Source organism: Mustela lutreola, chromosome 1, assembly GCF_030435805.1.
Source record: "Mustela lutreola isolate mMusLut2 chromosome 1, mMusLut2.pri, whole genome shotgun sequence".
In the NCBI taxonomy this organism is placed as follows: Eukaryota; Metazoa; Chordata; class Mammalia; order Carnivora; family Mustelidae; genus Mustela; species Mustela lutreola.
Genome location: NC_081290.1, coordinates 184,006,589 through 184,028,805, shown reverse-complemented (window position 1 = coordinate 184,028,805; position 22,217 = coordinate 184,006,589). Strand labels below are relative to the sequence as shown.

General features: G+C 40.3%; 1 protein-coding gene across 1 annotated transcript in view; it reads right to left on the bottom strand.

Moving 5' to 3' along the window:
- Positions 1–218: 218 nt before the first annotated feature.
- The window catches only part of DLAT (dihydrolipoamide S-acetyltransferase), a 32,252-nt gene continuing 10,253 nt past the window's right edge, over positions 219–22,217 (bottom strand). The window contains exons 8-14 of the mRNA XM_059180446.1: positions 14,248–14,315; positions 12,684–12,776; positions 12,204–12,311; positions 8,369–8,484; positions 4,144–4,306; positions 2,796–2,932; positions 219–2,216 (exon numbers count right to left, since the gene is read on the bottom strand). Of these exons, the coding sequence (XP_059036429.1) occupies positions 2,087–2,216; positions 2,796–2,932; positions 4,144–4,306; positions 8,369–8,484; positions 12,204–12,311; positions 12,684–12,776; positions 14,248–14,315 (815 nt within the window). The 3' untranslated portion in view covers positions 219–2,086. The remainder of the gene's footprint in view (positions 2,217–2,795; positions 2,933–4,143; positions 4,307–8,368; positions 8,485–12,203; positions 12,312–12,683; positions 12,777–14,247; positions 14,316–22,217) is intronic.

The window sequence follows — 22,217 nt, the reverse complement described above, 5'->3', positions numbered from 1 at the left end:
CGTCCAGACTATGCTTTCATCTCGCTGTGTGGCACCATCCACCATGCGGTGCTTCAGTTAACTCCCTAAGCTTCAGGTATTAGATTACATCCTCCTAAACTCAGTCTTCTTTTTCACTAATTCTACATGCTTAAAATGCATTTCTATTAAAAGTGTACACGTATATAGCTACCTCTGGCTTTAGTTTAATGTGAAAAATAATTACCAACACATAAAAATTAGATAAGACACACTGAAAACATACAGTTTAATTATTAAATAATTTTAACCAAAATTTTAAACTTTTTTCAGTTCTGGTAAGAAAAATAGACTGAATCCAGATTTGGATTATACCCCAGATTAATTTTTAACTCCAAATAATTTTTATTAGAAGACAACCTTTTATTTTTCTTTCAAGGGAACAACAGAGCCATAAGCATTTGCCAAAAATGAATTATCTTTGAAGTTTCATGTATTTGAACCAGGTGTGGCTCACACCGATGGTCCCTTTTGATTAGCTTGTTCCTTCTTCACAATCTTCAATTCGAGCTAACATTACTAATTACTGAAAAATCAATTTATGTACTATTTTCATAATACAGTGAGGGAAATATTCTGGAATATATGCAGTGTCATTTCTGCACCATTTAATAAAGAACATTTAGAAACAGATTCAACACTGAAAGACGTAAATTTCAGGGGACCGTTCCACATATATACAAGGAAACACTGGTCAGATTTATTTTAAATAATCATAAACAATTCCAAATAATTTATTAAAAACTCATCAATGGAAAGTCTGGAATTGGGATAATATGCCAAATTCATTTTTATTATCCTGAATATCACAATATCACCTCTTCCACTTCCCCTCCCCTAAGAAGAAAGGCAAATTGTAACAAAATGGAAAAAAATATTTAGGCTGATAAGGCAGCAAGCAACTTATTTTGTTTCTTTCCAATAGGATTTTAGGACTTTCTTATTGTACATGAGACAACACCGAGTGGAAAAACACAGAACACTTTCTCTGTATACACTGAACATTTTTTACTTTATCCAAGTAGAAAATGACCACTTTGCTTCTAATCTTTTAGCACTCCCAACTGCTTAGCAATGTCTCTCTCCCCCTCTTCCCTTCAGACAGGACTTGGTGGTAAATGGACTTTGGCACATATCTCACTAGAAACCATATTTTACATATGTACACTTACTCCACAGTTTCTTGATAACAGATTTCCAAAGTCATTTGAGTAACAGATTCTGATAATTAAGTTCATTTGCAAGTAACCAACAGTTAATTATTGAGGAATAATTTCTAGTTTCTGTTAAATTCTATAAGCATATTCTTTTATTTGGAGGTAATTTTAAATTCTGCTCTCAAAATTACACATGTTAAGTTGTTTAAATAAATACCCACACAAATTCTTTTATAACAAGTGCCGGTTTATATTTATATCTTCATCTCAAGGGGCAAAACAACCATTTTGGGATTCATAGAAAAATAAACAAAGGACAGACAGCTGGTTGGAGAAGTCTAAGAGAATGTTAACTTTTAAAATTTCACTTATTTTTCTTGACGTTCTCTACCCTTCCCATCCATAAAAAACCATGATCATGTAACAGAAAAATTTAAATTGGGGTTAAATTCCAAAATCAAGTTCAATTCAGAGCCTTTCTCCAAAGAGAATGAACTTCTCTTTTTTCCTTGACTTCTCTTTCTCTCAAATGAGCAAAACATTTGAGGCAATTAAATTTCAAAACCTCAAGGTTTCTTCCAGATTACCTTTGTGTATCTGTTTCAACAGGGAACCACAATTCTAGCTCTACAGTTCCCGATGGAAGTACTTATCACCAAAAGGCCAGGCCACATGTTCCCTTGACTAGGAATACACAGTTCAAAATCTGGTGTTCATTAAATGTGTACAATATGTGGGTGTAATTGGCATTTAAAAAATTCAGTAATGCCCATTACAAATAACTTATCTGGACAGACTCAAAAACAACTGGTTAAGTTTAAAATAAAAAGAACCACCTGTGTAATAATATATTTATATCAGGTAAGAATGAACCACTGTGACCTGGGAGAGTCTAGAAATTCTTCAGTTAATTATAACAACATGGTGATGGGTTTTTCAAGGTACTTTCTAAACTCAGCAAGCCACTGGGCTCCAACTGCTCCATCCACAACCCGATGATCACAACTGAGTGTAACAGACATCATGCTAGCCACATCAAATCTAGAAAAAGATAAAAACAGTATTAGGTATGCTGAAAGCAATTACTAGCTTTTAGCCAGTAACCAACCCAAACGCCAGCTCCAGCCGAGTGATATTATTTTCTACCTACTCTTTAAGTTCTATACACCAAAGAGCCATCTGGAACACAGGCTGACAAACTACAGCCCACAGGCCAAATCCCGCCAAATGTAGGTATTCTGGAATTCATTTACGTATTGCTTACATCTGCTTTCTCACTACAATATTTGCAACAGAGACACCATGACTCACAAAGCCTAAAACATTTACAACCTGCTCCAAGAAAAAGTATGCTTACCCCTGACCTATAGTACATAAGGCTTCTCATTTCAAATAGGACTAACTGCATACAGTAAAAGAAGGGTTGATGTCCTGAAAAACTTCATTCTATACTCACACCTCATTGTACCTGAACCTCCAACAGGCTGTGCCAATAATTATAAAACCGAGACTCAAACACAGGTATGATATAAAAACAAAAACCACAACAACCACCAAAAACCAAACAGGTATAATATAATGAAAATGAACTTACAACTTCCTCTTTATTTTGATACTTACCCTTTTTCATTATCTGCTGGAATCAGCCTATCTTCTGAAGCACCAATTGCCAAAATACATGCTTGAGGTGGGTTAATAATAGCAGAGAAGTTCTTAATTCCAAACATTCCTAAATTGGAGATTGTAAAAGTGCCACCCTAGAGGAAAAGAGATTAAAAATCACGTTAATTGGTTGTCAACATAAGCCAGGAAAAAAAAGACAAATGTTCTGTGGAAAGACCTTGAGATAATCTTTAAGAAAGGCCTCTGAACTACCATTAAAAAAAAAAAAAAAAAAAAAAGGAAAGAAAGGGGCACCTGGGTGGCTCAGTGGGTTACAGCCCCTGCCTTCGGCTCAGGTCATGATCTCGGGGTCCTGGGAGTGAGCCCCGCATCAGGCTCTCTGCTCAGCGGGGAGCCTGTTTCCCCCCTCTCTCTCTGCCTGCTGCCTACTTGTGATCTCTCTGTCAAATAAATAAATAAAATCTTTAAAAAAAAAAAAAAAAAAAAAAAAGGAAAGGAAAACATTGAGCACAAGGTGACAGACGTGACTTAGCTTGATTATGATCATTTCACAATGTATACATACAGCAAAACATCAAAACTATATACCCTGAATATATACAATTCTTATTTGCTATTTATACACCAATAAAACTAAAAGGGGGAAAAAAAGGTAGGCCTTAATGGAACACACTTTAATGAAAATACACAACCATTACAGTATGAACATAAGTCATAAGTGTTGCAAACTGCTAGAAAATGTCTTTTCAGATTTTGATAGGGTATTCACTTTTTTTTTTTTTTTTTTTAAATATTTTATTTATTTATTTGACAGAGAGAGATCACAAGTAGGCAGAGAGGCAGGCAGAGAAAGAGGAAGGGAAGCAGGCTCCATGCTCAGCAGACAGCCTGATGCGGGACTCGATCCCAGGACCCTGAGATCATGACCTGAGCCGAAGGCAGCGGCTTAACCCACTGAGCCACCCAGGCGCCCCGGGTATTCACTTTTTAATTTTTTTTTAATATTCACTTTTTTTTATTCAGGGGCATGTATCAATAAGAATATAAGGCAGAATCAAAGGTGGAAAATGCAATAAAAGCATTACGCCACCCTTTATAAAAAGACTTTATTTACTTGAGAGAGAGTAAAAGAGAGCATGAGCAGTGGGAAGGGGCAGAGGGAGAGGGACAAGCAGACTCCCTGTTGAGCAGGGAGCCCGATGCAGGGATCTATCCCAGGACCCCAGGATCATGACCTGAGCCCAAGACACACCCTTAACACTGAGCCACCCAGGTGCCCAGCATTATGCCACCCTTAAATATAACATAATTCTTCATATTCAGAAAGGAAATAAATAATACCTACCTGGAACTCATGAGGCTGTAGTTTACCCTCTCGTGCTTTGGTTGCTAAAGAAACAACATCATTAGCAATGGTTTCCAGTCCTTTTATATGAGCATTAAATACGATCGGTGTAATGAGTCCTGCAGGGGTACTGACTGCTACACTGATATCCACAACATGGTTTCTATTTCAAAAGAAAAAAGAAAATTTCAGTAATCATCGCAATATTTACTAAGAGCTTACGTGTCAGATTAAATAAGAATACTGACATTTACCTCAGTCTAGGGTACTTTTCAGCCAGAGGGATAGCTTTCCCAGTTTTTACATTTTGCTATGCCCTCTTAACTTGGACTTTTTAAAAATGAACAAGAAATGTGTCAGTAGTTTGGTTTCACATGTGCTCTAACTGCCTTGCACCTGCCCTGACTGACACACGGGTGCAGGTGGAGAAGCCCCAGCATTCGCCCGGCATTCAGCGAGAATTACACAAAGAGAACTTCTTGAATTCTGAGGTGAAGTGAACTTGGTGGAGCGGAGTCTGCAGGCAGAGTCTGCGCAGACGGAAGGAAGAGTGGAGGGACAGGACTGTGTTGTGGGAGAAACGGGAGAGTTCAGGATGTAGGGTGGTGGTGTCTCAACATAATAGTAGGATTCCTAATCTGTATTATGCCAAGGGTACCTTTCCATCTTGGTCCCACCTCAGAATACATATTTTTTTTTTTTTAAAGATTTTATTTATTTATTTGAGAGAGAGACAGTGAGAGAGAACATGAGCGAGGAGAAGGTCAGAGAGAGAAGCAGACTCCCCGTGGAGCTGGGAGACCGATGTGGGACTCGATCCCGGGACTCCGGGATCATGACCTGAGCCGAAGGCAGTCGTCCAACCAACTGAGCCACCCAGGCGTCCCAGAATACATATTTTTTTTTTTTTTTTTTTAAAGATTTTATTTATTTGACAGAGAGAAATCACAAGTAGATGGAGAGGCAGGCAGAGAGAGAGAGAGAGGGAAGCAGGCTCCCTGCCGAGCAGAGAGCCCGATGCGGGACTCGATCCCAGGACCCTGAGATCACGACCCGAGCCGAAGGCAGCGGCCTAACCCACTGAGCCACCCAGGCGCCCCCAGAATACATATTTTTAACACAGAAAATAAAATACTTATTGACCAAAACAATTAATTATTTAATTAATTAAAATTAAAGTATTATTTAATTAAAGTATTTAATTTTATTTTACTTACTTTAGTTTACCTATTTAATTAAAATTAATTAAGTTAATTACTTAATTAAATTAATTAATTACTTAATTAAAATACTTAATTACAAAACAAATACAACTAAATAAAAAAACAACTACATTGAGGGGTGCCTGGGTGGCTCAGTGGGTTAAGCCTCTGCCTTCAGCTCAGGTCATGATCTCAGGGTCCTTGGATCAAGCCCCGCATCAGGCTCTCTGCTCAGCAGGGACCCTGCTTCCCCCTCTCCCTCTCTGCCTACTTGTGATGCCTCTCTTTCTGTCAAATAAATAAATGAAATCTTAAAAAAAAAAACAAAAACTACATTGAAATTCAATTACCAAACTATTCAAAAAACAAAATTATGATACATGTATCAGCTCAATAACGAGATCTGCCAAAAGCAAAAAAACACTTTTAAAAGATACCTGTAATAACTATAATCTGATATGAAAGTAAGTGATTTTTATTGGTCACCAGTACAAGTACTATTAATAGTAACTCTTTGATTTGTTCTCTACATTTATAATAGGAAGAAATGCCAAATTTCAGTTAGAGGTTAGTGGAAAGGAATAACTATTTTCCCCTCATCCACATTCCCAAACTCTTACATTGTATCCACAGCCTCCTTGGGGTTTGTGTTAGGACCCCTGCCAAAGTGTTCTGCAACTGAGAAGAAATTAACACTTCACATGGAGGAAGAACTCCAGCTACTTCTAGACACAAGCCTTAGAATATTACGGGTACCAAATCCCTCAGTGTGCCCAAGCTGACCAGGAGTCATGGGACTGTCATTTGTGAACACAAGGACCTTGTTGAATAATTGTGTGTGACCCTTTAGCAGCTACCACAGCGGGGCTATGGCCAAGGTATCACAGCAAATACTGCTTTCTTTTTCTTTCCTTTTTCCTTTTATTTCTTTTTTTAATATTTATTTGTCCAAGGGAGCACATAAGCAGGGGGAGCCGCAGGCAGAGCAGGTACAGGGAGAAGTAGGCTCCCTACTGAGCAAGGACCCTGATGCAGAACTCGATCCCAGGATCCTGGGATCATGACCCCAGCCCAAAGCAGCCACTTAACTGACTGAGCCACCCCAGCATCCCAAATACTTCTACTTTTTTTTTTTTTTAATTTATTTGACACGGAGAGAGAGAGAGCAAGAGAGGGAACACAAGCAGGGGGAGTGGGAGAGGGAAAAGCAGGCCTCCCGCCCAGCACGGAGCCCAATACGGGGCTTGATCCCAGGACCATCTGAGTGGAAGACAGATGGTTAATGACTGAGCCACTCAGGCATCCGCCAAATACAACTTTCCTTTAATGAGCCTGTCACTCCAAAATCTTTCTCATAGGAGAGTAAGCATGGTATTTCTTATTTTGCTCACCACTGAATATAGCAAACAATACATGGTCAATATTTGTTGATGGCTATATGAATAAAAGAATAAAGGGCATTTCCCAGAACTTGCCCTATAACCTTGATCTGCTCATCAAAGAAGTGTTTTCTTCAGATACTCTTTTTTTTTTTTTTTAAAGAGTTTATTTGTTGATTTGACAGACAGAGATCACAAGTAGACAGAGAGGCAGGCAGAGAGAGGGAACCAGGCTCCCTGCTGAGCAGAGAGCCCGATGCGGGACTCGATCCCAGGACCCTGAGATCATGAAGTGGCTTAACCCACTGAGCCACCCAGGCGCCCTCTTCAGATACTCTTAAAAGGTTAAATATCAATTTACCCTTTGACCCAGTAATTCTACTTCAACCCAAGAAAAATAAAAACATAAGTCAACACAGGGAATTGTACACAGATGTTTATAACAGCTCTCTAAAAGACAGGTCTTTGTCTTAATCTCAGGATCTATCTATGTGAACTTATTTAATTAAAAGTTCTCTGCAGGGTCCTGGGATTAAGCCCTGCTTGGGCTCTCTGCTCAGTGGGGAGCCTGCTTCTCCCTCTCCCACTCCCCCTTCTTCTGTATGCTCTATCAAATTAAAAAAAAACAATCTTTGCATGTTAATTAGGATCTTGAGATAAAATCATCCTGGGTTACCTGAGTGGGCCCTAAATCCAGTGCCAAGTGACCTTGTAAGAGACAGAAGAGAAGAAGGGCCATATCAGTTTGGAGTCATGCAGCCACAAGCGAGCAAATGCCTGGAGCCAGCAAAACTGGAAAAAGCAAGGGAAGCTTCTCCCCTAGAGCCTATGGAGGTTGTGTAGCCTTACTAATAGCTTGCTGTTGGACTTCAGGCTCTCTGCTCACCAGGGAGCCTGCTTCTCCCTCTCTCTCTGCCTGCCTCTCTGCCTACTTGTGATCTCTCTCTCTGTCAAATAAATAAATAAGATCTTTAAAAAAATAAATAAATAAAAGCTGCATAGGTCACTGTAAGCCACAAAGCAATATTCTAATGTATATACTATTATTTTAATAGAAATTAAATTGATAATAATAATATTTAAAAATCTACATAGTAGAACAAGCTAGGTGCAGGAGCCAGAATCCCAGTTCCAATCACAGTTTTGCTATTCACTAACATATTAATTCAGGAAAGTTATTTAACTCATTCACTCCTCAGTTTCTTCGTTTGTAAAATGGGAGTGAAGGCCCCTAGTTCATGAGGGGGCGTCATAAGGATTAAAATGAGACAAGATGTGAAAAGACACTAAGCACCATGCCAGTCACATGCCACCATAATATTAACAAATGTTTCTTGGTTTTGTTTTCAATTTGCCTCCACTAACTGGTGAACAAAAACCATTTCAACCGTGCTTTGTAACAGTTGTTATCAACTTAATTATTCACATCTGTAAACTCACCTCCTCTTCTAAACTCAAAGAACTTGTAGTTTTCACTAACTAAATTCAGCATTATCTCATAGTTTTACCTTGTTTTCAAACTACTGATGTCCTTTTCCTCCCTGTATTCCATTTCTCCTCATCCCCTACACTCCTAGTTAGACATGAGATAGCACAAGAAAACTGCTGATGGATATATACTGTCCCCAGCAGTATCTTACTTACTGTCTTATAATTGTGTCCAGCCAAGAAGAATTTGCTTCTGGAACTTTTAAACATGCCAAAGCTGAAGCTTTTATGATGAAGTCATTGACAGAAATTTTGCTTTTCCCCTCTAACATCTGCAAAGACAAGAAACCATTGTATTTTCTTAAACTCTCTTCCCAAAGACTGAAACTTATCATCTGGCTGGGGATGCTGGGAGAAGAAAACAAATGTCCTGAGGTGCAAAGGATGAAATGAAACTAAAAGTTGGTTCTTTCATCTTTTTTAATGTATGCCTTTTTTAGCTATAAGCTTCCTACAAGTCCTCCTTTAGCTGAATCCCTTAAGTTATGGTATGTCATATGTTAAGTCATTTTCACTTATTTCAACAAAACCAAAAGTTGGTTCTTGAAACGATCAACAAAATGATAAACATTTAGCTAGACTGACAAAGGAAAAAGAAGACTCAAATTTCTAAAATCAGAAATGAAGTAGGACATTACCATGTACCCTACCAAAACAAAGAGGTTTGTAGGTAATGCTATGAAAAACTATATCCCACCAAAATTAGATAATTTAGATGAAATGGAAGATTCCTAGGAAGACACAAACTGCCAAAACTGAATCAAAAAGGAACAGAACCCCTGAACTGATCTACAACTAGTAATAAAGAGAAGGAATGGTAATTTTAAAACTAACCACACAGAACAGCCTAGATCCAGATGGCTTCCCCAAATGGTGAATTCTGCTAAACATTTGAAGAATATCAATTCTTCAAAAAACTTCTGAAAAAAATCGGGGCACCTGGGTGGCTCAGTGGGTTAAGCCGCTGCCTTCGGCTCAGGTCATGATCTCAGGGTCCTGGGATCGAGTCCCGCGTCGGGCTCTCTGCTCAGCAGGGAGCCTGCTTCCCTCCCTCTCTCTCTCTGCCTGCCTCTCCATCTACTTGTGATTTCTCTCTGTCAAATAAATAAATGAAATCTTTAAAAAAAAAAAAAAAAAAAACTTCTGAAAAATAGAAGAGGGAACACTTCCCAACTCACCCTATGAGGTCAGTATAAACCCAATTTTAAAACCAGACCAAGAAAAAACAAACTAGAGACAAATACCTCTGAAGAATATAGATGCAAAAATGCTCAAAAAAAAATTCTAGCAAATCACATCTAGCAATATAGGAAAATAATTATTCACCATGACCAAATGGAAGCAAGGTTGGTTTAACATTTAAAAATCAATTCATGTAATAATGTTCTAATAGAAAAAGGACAAAAATCACATGACCGGGGCACCTGGGTGGCTCAGTGGGTTGAAGCCTCTGCCTTCGGCTCAGGTCATGGTCCCAGGGTCCTGGGATCGAGCCCTGCATCAGGCTCTCTACTCAGCAGGGAGCCTGCTTCCTCCTCTCTCTCTCTCTGACTGCCTCTCTACCTAATTGTGATCTCTGTCTGTTAAATAAACAAATAAAATCTTAAAAAAAAAAAAAAAATCACATGACCATCTCAACAGACAAAAAAAACCGCATTTTACAGGGGTGCCTGGGTTGCTCAGTGGGTTGAGGCCTCTGCCTTCGGCTCAGGTCATGATCCCAGGGTCCTGGGATTGAGCCCCACATCAGGCTTTCTGCTCAGCAGGGAGCCCACTTCCCAGCCTCTCTGCCTACTTATGATGTCGGTCAAATAAGTAAGTAAAATCTTTAAAAAAAAAAAAAAAGAAAGAAAGAAATTTAAAAAAGAAAAAGCATTTTACAAAACTCAACCACCATGTCATAAAAAGTAGGAATAGAAAGGAACTTCCTAAAAAAAAAAAAAAAAAAAAAAGGAACTTCCTGAACCTGATGATAAAACAGATCTACAAAAGTTCCAAAACCAGGGACGCCTGGGTGGCTCAGTTGGTTAAGCAGCTGCCTTCGGCTCAGGTCATGATCCCAGCATCCTGGGATCGAGTCCCACATCGGGCTCCTTGCTCTGCAGGGAGCCTGCTTCTTCCTCTGACTCTGCCTGCCACTCTCTCTGCCTGTGCTTGTGCTCTCTCTCTCTCTCTCTCTCTGACAAATAAATAAAATCTTAAAAAAATAAAAAAAAATAAAAAAAAAAAAGTTCCAAAACCATACTTCAGTAGTAAAAGACTCACTTCCTTTTTTATTTTTTTTAAAGATTTTATTTATTTATTTGACAGATAGATATCACAAGTAGGCAGAAAGGCAGGGAGAGAGAGAGGAGGAAGCAGGCTCCCTGCTGAACAGAGAGCTCGATGTGGGGCTCGATCCCAGGACCCTGGAATCATGACCCGAGCTGAAGGCAGAGGCTTTAACCCACTGAGCCACCCAGGTGCCCCAGACTCATTTCCTCTTAAGATCAAGAAAAAGACAAGGATGTCCACTTTGCCACTTCTAGTCAACATTTTGCTAGATGTGCTAACCAGAAAAGTTGGGCAAGAAAAGGAAATAAAAGGCATCCAAATTGGAAAAGAAAAAGCAAAATTATCTCTATTTGGAGATGACATGATTTTGCATACAGAAAATCTTAAGGAACACACTAAAGAAAATATAAGGTTGTAGGATACAAGATCAATATACAAAAATCAATGGTATTTCTAGACAGTAACAATGAAAACTCTGAACAAAGAACAAAATACCTATGAATAAATTTAACAAAAGAAGTGCAAAAACTTATACTTGAAAAACTGCACAAATTATTGAGAGAAATTAAAGACCTAAATAAATGGAAAGACACACCATATTCATGGAGGAGGAATGTTAAGAAGGAATATGCCACAAATTGATCTACATATTCAATGAAATCCCTATCCCTATAGGAAATAGCCAAAATAGGCAAATCTAAGACAGAAAGTAGGTAAGTGTTATCCAGGGTTAGGGGGGATGGGAGGATTGGGGTGGGGAATATGGTTAATGGGAGAATACTTTCATTTTGGGATGATGAAAATGTTCCAAAAGTTATTGTTACTGTTTTGGTCACAAAACTCTGAATATATTAAAAGCCACTGAATCATAAACTAAATGGGCACATGGTACAATATGTAAAATATATCTAGATAAAACTTTAAATGAATAAAATAATACACGGGACATATATTTTTCATGTCTAATTTTCAAATAAATGTATTATAAAACATCTGTAATATTTTGCCAATAAATGCATGCTATCATCTCTAACCCTTGTAGCCAGTTACTCTGTTAATCCTTCACTGCTTTACTCATGCAGCTAATATTTGGGTGTTCTGTTCTAGGTATAGAATTCTAAAAGCCCTGGATATTGGGCAGTGAAAAAAATGGGTAAAAATTCCACTCTTAGGGACCTTATACTGTAAAGGAGTGGATAATAAATAAAGAAAACATACGGTATGTAAGATAATGTTAAATGATAGAAAAATAGGAAAAGAACTAAAGGGAAAACTGACCACTCACCCCACTCCTCTTCCCTTAATTTTAGAATAAGGTAACTAAGGAATCCAGAGAAGGTGATATTAAGTCAAATCCTTGAGGCAGTGAAGGAAGAAGCCAGGTGGATGTCAGTGACAAGTATCTCATGCAGAGGAACAGCAAGTGCAAAGGGACTAAAGTAGCTATACAGGTGAAATGTCGACAACCACTGTTGTGAGGAAGAGTGTGCAAGTGAACATTAAGCGACCCAAGAGGTCACAGATAACCTGTATAATGCTGCGTACCACTGGCCCACCCCTCTCTCCCTCTCTTTAAAAAAAGTAAAATAAGTGGACACCATTTTCCAACATCAATTGGCATACTGTAAAAAAAACCATAGGTAAACATGTAAATATTCAGTGGGGTTAAAAACAAGAACTTTAGAGTTTATAGAGTCGGAATTTCCAGACCTTTTACCTTATTAAGTTCTTTCCGTACCAACAAAACTTCTCCCATATTTACATCAATGGAAAGGTAATAATGAGGTATGGTTTGCTTAGACTGCATTAACCGCTGTGCAATAACCTGAAAACAAAGAGATCAAAACATCATTTAACTTAGCTCAGGTGAAGCTTTACCTAATGCAGGGCTCACTCTGCCCCTTTACCTTCCTCCCTGGTAATGGTCACCTCAAGCATTACAAGAACTGGAATATGGAACTGGCACATGTACCAGAACCTGGGCTCCTTCTAGGAGTATCCAATCAGGGCAATGTTTGTTTATCCCAATTATGGAATCGGCCAAACCAAACATCTTAAACTGGGCATCTAAGATTCCCAACTAAAACAAGTCTCTGCTAGTGCTTCAAACTGTCGATGCAATTGAACAATCAGAGTAAGGATGCCCCCAAAGATGCCCCCCACAGCTCTGGTTGCAGATTCAGGGTAACACTCTTACACGACGAATGTTGCTGATTGGGACGTCTGTGAAGACACCTGTAGGAACTGGTGCCACTCCTGGAGCCGCGGCAGGTACAGCAGCTGCTGGAGCCTATAGGGGAAGTACAAAAGCTCTTAGTACCTGTGGCTCAATCCTGGCATATGCAACCGATGCAAGCTAGTGACTCTTACAGATGGCAAAGTAAATGCTAAAAGGCGTATAGAAAATAGGGATGCCGGGGGTGCTCAGTGAGCTGGGCATCTGCTCAGGTCATGATCAAAGGGAGCCTGCTTCTCCCTCTGCCTGCCCCTCCCCCGCTTGTGTGCACGCTCACTCTCTCTCTCTCTGACAAATAAGTAAATAAATCTTTAAAAAAATTTTTTTAATAGAAGGCTTATAGAAAATAGTTATTTCTATCCCAAGGGAACAGAAGGGACTCGGATTTGTACTGTGCTTATTTAAGAAGTCTGCTTTTAATTTTTATACTTAGAATTGTGATGAAGTTTTAAGTATCATTTTTCTTTGTTCAATGATTAGTTCGTCAAAATAATTTTGTATTTGCAAAATTACCTTCAAGAAAAGCAATCAAAGCATTCTTAAATTGAAAGGATTAGAGATAAACATAAAACAAGATAATAATTTATGAACAGTATTAAGAAAAAAATGAAGAATCTTTCATTTACTTATTTATTTTAAAGATTTAATTTATTTATTTGAGAGAGAAAGAGAGAAAGTAAGCATAAGCAGGGGGAGAGGGAGAAGGAGAGGGAGAGGTAGGCTCCCTGCTGAACAAGAAGCCCGACTCGGGGCTTGATCCCAGGACTCTGGGATCATGATCTGAGCCAAAGGCAGATGCTCAACCAATTGAGCCACCCAGATACCCCAAATCTTTCATTTTAAAACAAACATCTAGGGGTGCCTGGGTAGCCCAGTCTGTTTAGCCTCTGCCTTTGGCTTAGGTCATGATCCCAGAGTCCTGGGATCGAGCCCTGCAATGGGCTCCCTACTCACAGGGAGCCTGCAGGGAGTCTGCTTCTCCCTCTCCTCCCCACTCATGCTTTCTCTCTCTCTCTCAAATAAATAAATAAATAAAATCTTTTGAAAAATAGATAAATAAAGCAAACACCTAAGTAAATCATTTTCTTTCCTTTCAACTAATTATCTTAACACTTTAACCAACCAAAAAGAAGTTAGTTGGCTATATGCATTTACTCCCTGTGTGGAATAATTAACTACATAAAACTTAAACTCTAGTCAACCAACTTGTAAGAAGTCACTTAGTAGGACCTGAACGAGGAGGAGAGAATCTGTTAGGAAAAACTTAGTACCACTACTGAAAAAAAAAAACAAAACTGGAATGTATGTCAATGTAACATATCATCTTTCCTTTTGTATGTTGTGTGACAACACATTCATATCTCAAAATTGCTAGCCAGTGAAATTAGACGAAAAAAACCACAATTCTGGTTAAGCTATTTCAATCCTAAGTAATGTACGAAAGGGTCAAATAGGTTAGACAGCATATTTTGCAGGAACAAACTACCAAAAGCAAAACAAAACAAAAAAGCCAAGTCTAACTCACAGGAGCAGCTTTAGTAGGCACAAAAGAGTCGATGTCCTTCTTGATGATTCTGCCTTCTGGTCCCGTGCCTGGAAGAGATGCATAAATATCATATGTGAGAGCAGACCACTGGTTCCTCTAGGAGATCAACACTATGATCCTGAAGTGCAAGTTCCTAAGGGTTCTCCAAAGGCCCTCTGAAGGGGGTCACTGCCTCACCCTGTACCTGAACATCTCCCTAAGACAGCAGCTCTTGTCAGTTTTTAATTATAATTCACACAGAGTGCTCCCATTTGATCTGTACTGGTTCTTTTCAACTACAGCAAATATTCGTTGTTAAGTACTTCTCTTCTAGAGTTTTACCGAAGCCATACTTCATCTTTTCATGTTCTTTACTTTTAAATTGGAAAATACTGACATATGGATAATGCTAAGTACAATTTATACTTCCCCAAGTCTGGCTGCCTCCTCTTTTAGTCACCTCTGAAAAACCCTTTCTGAACCTTGAAATGGATCTCATTTGGTTTCTAGATTTCATTTGATCAAGAAGATTTCCTTTTGTACAAAGTCAGCAGGTACAAAAACAATTGTTTCGGGCAAATTAGGCAAGTTAATTTTTTTCACCCCAAGATAGCTTGAGTAAATCAACTGCAATGATCTCATCTTCAGAATCACTCCTTCCTTGTATGGTCTCCATCATTTAGAGCTTTCTTGTAGTGGCCAAGGTTCTAACTGACCTGTGTCAGACACTGGGAATGAAGTACGTGCAGGGAAAGATCTTCAAATCCTTCACACAAGGAAAGATCTTCAAATCCTCTCATGAAGGGGTTGCTTTTATTTTCATTTAATTCCTTCCTCTTCCCAACCACAACCAATCAGGTTTAACTTCAGACCCAAACATAATCCTGAACCTTAATTCTAAGGAGATTCAGAATTTAGTTATTATTTTAATATTATTTTAATTATAATTATAATTATATTTATTTTAATAATAACCTTTTACACTGGCCCACTTCTAGAAAAAATTTGGTCAAATTGATTCATCTTCCCCCAAGGCAGACTTTTAAAAGGAGTCTCGTTGTATGCAGTTCGTCCCAACTCCTTTCCTTCATTATGAAAAACGATTTGGCTATGATTGTGTTTATCCTCGCCTGGAGCTCTAGAACAGAGGTAGCAGTACCCCTATTAGATACCCCACCTTTATAAACAACAGAAACCGTAACCTCTCTTTACCAGCAAGGCAGATCTGCCACAGCCCCTTGAGAGAAGGAAACCTGCAGTATCACCTGCCTTGGGTTGGGTTTTAGCCACCCACAGGAATTTCCTACCAGGAGTCAGCTGAAATCCTTTAAGTCTTTTTGCCTATCTCATGAAGAAGGCACAAAAGGCCATCATAAAGTAATATGGTTTAAAGGGAAGAACAGCAGACAAAGAGTAAAAAATGTAGGGTGATCGTCAAATAAGAATTAAAAGACTGGAGTCACTTAATCTCTGCTGGTCTTTAGTCTCACCTGTAGTTGAAAGATACAGTATCAGCCTCTGCTCAAAGGAAGGTTGTGGGGATAAAACGGGATAGTGATGTGAAAGTGCTTTGCTTCAAATAAATACGAAACATCTAGGAGTAGCTATGAGACAAATCAAACTGATTATTAGGGTGTAGGCTTTAAAACAGTTTCTCCCCAAATGATTCCATTTTGGTCACATTTGCTAAGTCATCTGTCTCTGCAAGGAGGGCAGGGAAACTGAAGACTGAGTTTAACAACTCATGGCCAAGGATTTAAATAACCACTCTTTGGGGCGCCTGGGTGGCTCAGTGGGTTAGGCCTCTGACTTCAGCTCAGGTCATATCTCAGGGTCCTGGGATCGAGCCCTGCATCTGGGTCTCTGCTTAGCAGGGAGAATGCTTCCTCCTCTCGCTCTGTGCCTGCCTCTCTGCCTACTTGTGATCTCTCTCTGTCAAATAAATAAATAAAATCTTTAAATATATACATATATATGTCCACTCTTCTTATAGAAACCTCCAAAAAAACTCTTTTAAAAACAAGATTTGGAGCTTCTGGGTTGGTGAACACATCAGTGTGCTAGGAAGGTGGTACTCCCCGAGAAGGCATGGAAGCTCTGCTCCCATCTCCCCTACAACCATTGCCCTGTGCATCTCTTCTATTGACCGTTCCTGTGTGGTATCCTTTACAATAAAACTGGTAATGGTACATACAGTGCTTTCCTGAGTTCTGTCATTCTAGTGAATTCGCACACTTGAAGCAGAGATCTTGGGAACTCCTGACTTATAGTCAGTGAGTCAGAAGTATGGGTGGTCCCCAGGACTTGCAACTGGCATCAGAAGCCAGGGCAGTCTGGGGCACCTGGGTGGCTCGGTCGTTAAGCATCTGCCTTCGGTTTAGGTCATGACCCCAGGGTCCCGGGATCAAGCCCTGCATCAGGCTCCCTGCTTAGTGGGAAGCCTGCTTCTCCTCCTCCCACTCCCCCAGCTTGTGTTTTGTGTTCCCTCTCTCACTGTCTCTCTCTGTCAAATAAATAAAATCTAAAACAAACAAAAAACAAAACAGAGGGGCAGTCTTGTGGGACTGAGTCCTTAATCCCGTGGAGCCCGATGTTAATGCTGGAGTGTTAGTGTCAGAACAGAATTCAAGTGCGACACCCAGGTGGTAGCAGAGAGCTGAGTGTTGGTGTGGAAAAGACGCATCTGGTGACAGAGATGGCGGCCAGGAAACAACACACAATCACTGATCCTCTCAACTCACTTATTCTAGACCGTTCCCTCCTACTGCAAAACTTCTTCAACCTCGCCAAGACCCCCACTCCACTGCCTCGACTGCTCTCATCCTCCCTCATTTTCCTATCATCTTCTGTTCTTCCTACCCCGCTTACATTGTGGATCATGGTTAAACTTATTCCCTGGTCAACCTCTAAAGTGTCTGTCTGCTCAATGCCAACATCAGAATAGCTTAATGCCGCTGAGGACAAAAAAGTGCACACATAGGGGCGCCTCCATAGCTGAGTCAATTAAGCATCTGACTTTTGATATCAGCTCTGGGTTTATCTCAGAGTTGGGAGTTCAAGCCTTGCCTCATGCCCTGCATGGAGCCTACTTAAAGAAAAAAAAAAGTACACTTAAATGACTAAATGTACTCTAAATTCAGAGCCACAAACCTGAGATAGGAATCTTTTCCCATTTCTTTGTGTCATCTTCAATTTCATTCATCGGTGTTTTACAGTTTTCAAAGAACAGATCTTTTACTTCTATAGTTAGGTTTATTCCTACATATCTTACAGTTTTTGGTGTAACTGTAAATGGAACTGATTCCTTGATTTCTCTTTCTGCTGCATTATTATTGGTGAATAGAAATGCAACAGATTTCTGTATGTTGATATTGTATGCTGTGATGTTACTGAAATCATGTATCAGTTCTAGAATTCTGGTGGAGTTTTTTGGGTTTTTTAAGAGAATCGTAACATCTGTAAATAGTGGAAGTTTTACTTCTTCCCTGCCAATGTGGGAATTGTTTTTATTTCTTTTTCTCTTTGTTGTCTGATCACTGAGGCTAGGACTTCCAATGGTGAGAATGGACATCGTGTCTTGCTCCTGACTATAGAGGAAAAGCTCTCAGTTGTTCCCCACCGGAGATGATATGAGCTATAGATTTTTCATGTATGGACTTTTTTTTTTTAAGATTTTATTTATTTATTTATTTGACAGACAGAGATCACAAGCAGGCAGAGAGGCAGGCAGTGAGAGAGAGAGAGGAGAAAGCAGGCTCCCTGCCAAGCAGAGAGCCCGATGCAGGACTCGATCCCAGGACCCTGAGATCATTACCTGAGCCGAAGGCAGAGGCTTAACCCACTGAGACACCCAGGCACCCCTATGTATCGACTTTTTGATGTTGAGGTATGTTTCCTCTACCCCTACTTCTTTGAGGGTTTTTTAAAAAAATTTTATTTATTTATTTGACAGAGAGATAGAGAGCACAAGTGGGCAGAGCAGCAGGCAGAGAGTAAGGAGGAAGCAGGCTCCCCACTGAGCAAGAAGCCCGATGCAGGACTCCAGCCCAGGACTCTGGGATCATGACCTGAGCCAAAGGCAGAGGCTTTAACCCACTGAGCCAGAATGTTGAATATATAACCCCCAGAATGTTGAATATATCATGCCACTGCCTTCTGGCCTGTCAAATTTCTGTGGAGAAATCTCCAGCTAACCTTAGGGGTGTTTTCTTGTAAGCTAGGGACTTCTATTGTCTTGTTGCTTTTAGGACTTTTTTTTTAAAATCACTGTATTTTGCAAATTTAACTACAGTATGTCTTGGCATTGGCTGGCTTTTGTTGATTTTCATGGGAGTTCTCTGTGTCTCTGGATATGGATGTCTGTTTTGTTCCCCTGACTACAGAAGTTTTCAGCTATTATTTCCTCCAAACTTCTGTCCTTTTCTCTTCTTCTTCTTCTTCAGGGACTCCTATGATATGAATGTTACTATGTTTGATTGAGTCACTGAGTTCCCTAAGTCCACACTTATGATCCATCATTCTTTTATTCAGCTTCATTATTTTCCATAATTCTAACTTCTGTATCACTTACTCATCTCTCCGCTTCTTCTATCCTAGTGGTCATTACATCCACCTCGTTTTGAATCTCGGTTACTGCATTTTTCATTTCTGCCTGATTGCTTTTTTAACTTTTACTTCTACAGTCAGGGTCTCCCTGATTTTTTTTTTTTAAATCATTTATTTATTTATCACAGAGAGAGAGAGGGAGAGAGAGAGAGAAAGGCAGCGAGAGAGCGAGAGGGAAAAGCAGGCTTCCCACCAAGCAGGGAGCCAGATGCGGGGTTTGATCCCAGGACCCTAAGATCATGACCTGACCCACCCACGTGCCCCATCCCTGATGTTTTCCTGGCTTTTCTCAAGCCCAGCAAGTATTCTTATGATTGTTATTTTAAATTCTCCATCAGGCATATTATTTATATCTGTTTTTATTTGTTTGTTTTAAAGATTTTATTTATTTGACAACAGAGAGAGATCGCAAGTAGGCAGAGAGGCAGGCAGAGGGGGTGGGGGAAACAGGCTCCCTGCTGAGCAGACAGCCCAATATGGGACTTAATCCCAGGACCCTGAGATCATGACCTGAGCTGAACAGCAGAGACTTAACCCACTGAGCCACCCAGGCGCCCCTGTATCTGTTTTGATTAGATCTCTGGCTGTGACCTTTTCTCGTTCTTTCTTTTGGGATGAATCCCTCCATCTCTGCATTTTTTTTTTTTTTAAGATTTTTTTTTTTTTTTTTTTTTTTATTCGACAGAGAGAGATCCCAGGTAGATAGAGAGGCAGGCAGAGAGAGAGAGGGAAGCAGGCTCCCTGCTGAGCAGAGAGCCCGATGCGGGACTCGATCCCAGGACCCTGAGATCACGACCTGAGCCGAAGGCAGTGGCTTAACCCACTGAGCCACCCAGGCGCCCCTCCATCTCTGCATTTTGTCTAGGTCTCTGTCTTGTGTGTGTTAGAAAAGCCTGTTATATTTCCTGCTCCAGAGAGTAATGGCTTTAAGAAGAGGTCATACAGTGCCCAGGGCCTGGCACTTCAAGGAGTGTCTCTAGTGAGCTGCACACACTCTGCGGCTGTGTGTGTGTTGGCTGCTCTAGCCATCAGTCCTTGCCTGCAGAGGGCAGTGTTTGGACCTTGGTCAGGGTATAGCGAGTTTTAACTAGGTGTGCTCTGATCCATTTGTTAAATGAAACCTGATGCTACCTGATGTTACTAGAACTGAACCTTTGCAGAACTCTATGGTCAGGAGATATGGTACGTGAGAGTGTCTCTGCTGATCTTCTGAGGAAGGGACCTGTTGCACTGGTTCTTAGATGCACTTGCCTGAGAAATGCAGTACTAGCAGAGCACGGGGGGATGGGACCTGGTGTAAGCAGGTTACACAGCAAGTGCTGGCACTGAGCTATTTACCGAAGTTGGTTTATGCTGAGGAGTAGGGGAGGGAAACGGCAGTGGCCAGCTGTTTTTCTTCCCGTAGAGGCAACGCCACGTCTCAGAGATGCACTCCAAGAGCTAACAAGTGATTCTCCATATGCCTTAGGAGATCCTCAGATCATACCACTGGCCCCGGGGTTGCTTGCCTGCCTGCTGTCCAAGAACAGGGCAGTGTTCTCAGGTGTCTATCCTAGCCAAGACTGTAGACCTCAAAACTTCAGTCTTTGAAAAAAAAAAAAAAAAAAAAAAAAAAAAAACTTCAGTCTTTGAGCCCCGCTGGCTGCAAAAACTCATGAAAATCAGCCCCTCTCGTTTTCCCAGCCAATGGCTTTGGGAAAGTATTCCCCTTGTATGTATTCCTGCGCAGCACTCCGTTCTCTTGCCTCTCCTCACAACCACGCTCCCCTCTGCAGTACCCATGATGTTTATCCCCAAAACTACATCTCCTAACTTCCTACTATCCTTAATGCTGCCTCTTCTCCCCGTCTGGTTGCGCAGTTTGTTCTATCAGTCCTCACGTTGATTTCTTGGATATTCAGAATGATCTGATAGTTAACTAGCTGTATTCAAGGGACAAGACAAGCCTAGGGTCCACCTACCACTATCCTAGCTCCTACCCTCCATAGCAAAACTTTTTGAACAAATCGTCCACGATGCTGTTTCCATTTCTCCATCCATTTTCTCCTTTTCAGTCTACCCAGAAGGCTTCCAGCAGACCTCTGTTTTGAAATAACTGCTGTCAAGTCCCCAGGTATCATCCTTGACTAAGTTCTGTTGATTCTGTCAAAAATGTATCTTGAAGCTCTCCATTTCTTTCCAATTCCCCTCTGACCATGCTTGTCTAAGTCACCACTGTCAGTTCCAGCAACAGCATCTTAACAGCATCTTTTTTTTTTTTTTTTTTAAGATTTTATTTGTTTATTTGACAGAGAGAGACAGAGAGATCACAAGTAGGCAGAGAGGCAGGCAGAGAGAGAGGGAGAAGCAAGCTCCCTGCCAAGGAGAGAGCCCGATGTGGGGCTCAATCCCAGGACCCTGGGATCATGACCTGGGCTGAAGGCAGAGGCTTAACCCACTGAGCCACCCAGGCGCCCCTCTTAACAGCATCTTAATCTTTGCTTTCATTTAACCCATTTGCACAAAGCCGCCAAAGTGATCTTTTAAAAATGTAAATCATTTTATGTCACTTCCTTGTTTTAATCCTTTAGTGGCCTCCTGCTGTGCTTTAAATAAAATTCAAATTCTACCATGACCTGCCAAGTCCTTGTTCTCACCCCTATGTTTCTTTCCAACCTCACCACCTCCTGCCACTAGACCCTCTATTAACACCGGCCTCCTGTATGTTCCTCAAACATGGCAAACTCTCTCCACTTCAGCTTATGTAGTACTGGTCTCTCTGTCCCCAGTTCTTCACACGGCTGGTTCACAGCTGACTCCTTCTCATCTTTCAGGTTGGATCAAGTGTCACCTCATCAGAAAGATCTTCCCCAACCACCATATCTAACAGCAGTCAGGCTGCACATATAGTCACACTGTCACTCAACAGTGTATCACTTGGTTTATTCTCTCAACATTTGGATCATCCTAGGTAATCACAAGTTATTTTCATTATTATGGCTAATACCTGTATATGCTTTCTATGTGCAGGCACTGTTTAACTCAGGTCACCCTCACAACCTAGAAGGCATTATTTTTATATACAAATGAAGAAACTGAGACATAAAAGGTCACACAGGTAGTGTACAGCAGAGCTGGGGTTCAAATCTGAGCATTCTAGCTCCAGAGCCCATACACTTAGCTACTATGCTGTACTCTCTGTTTAACTCTTTATTTTTCTTAACATAAGCATCTAAAATTGAAATCTTGTCTATCTTATGAACAAGTGATGCACAGACAAGACTCCATGAATATTGGTTTAAATAACAGTAAATAAATCGCCTAACTCTAACTGCCTGACTTTCCCACTTAAATCTTTGGTACAGCACCAGTGTTGCTAAGTATCT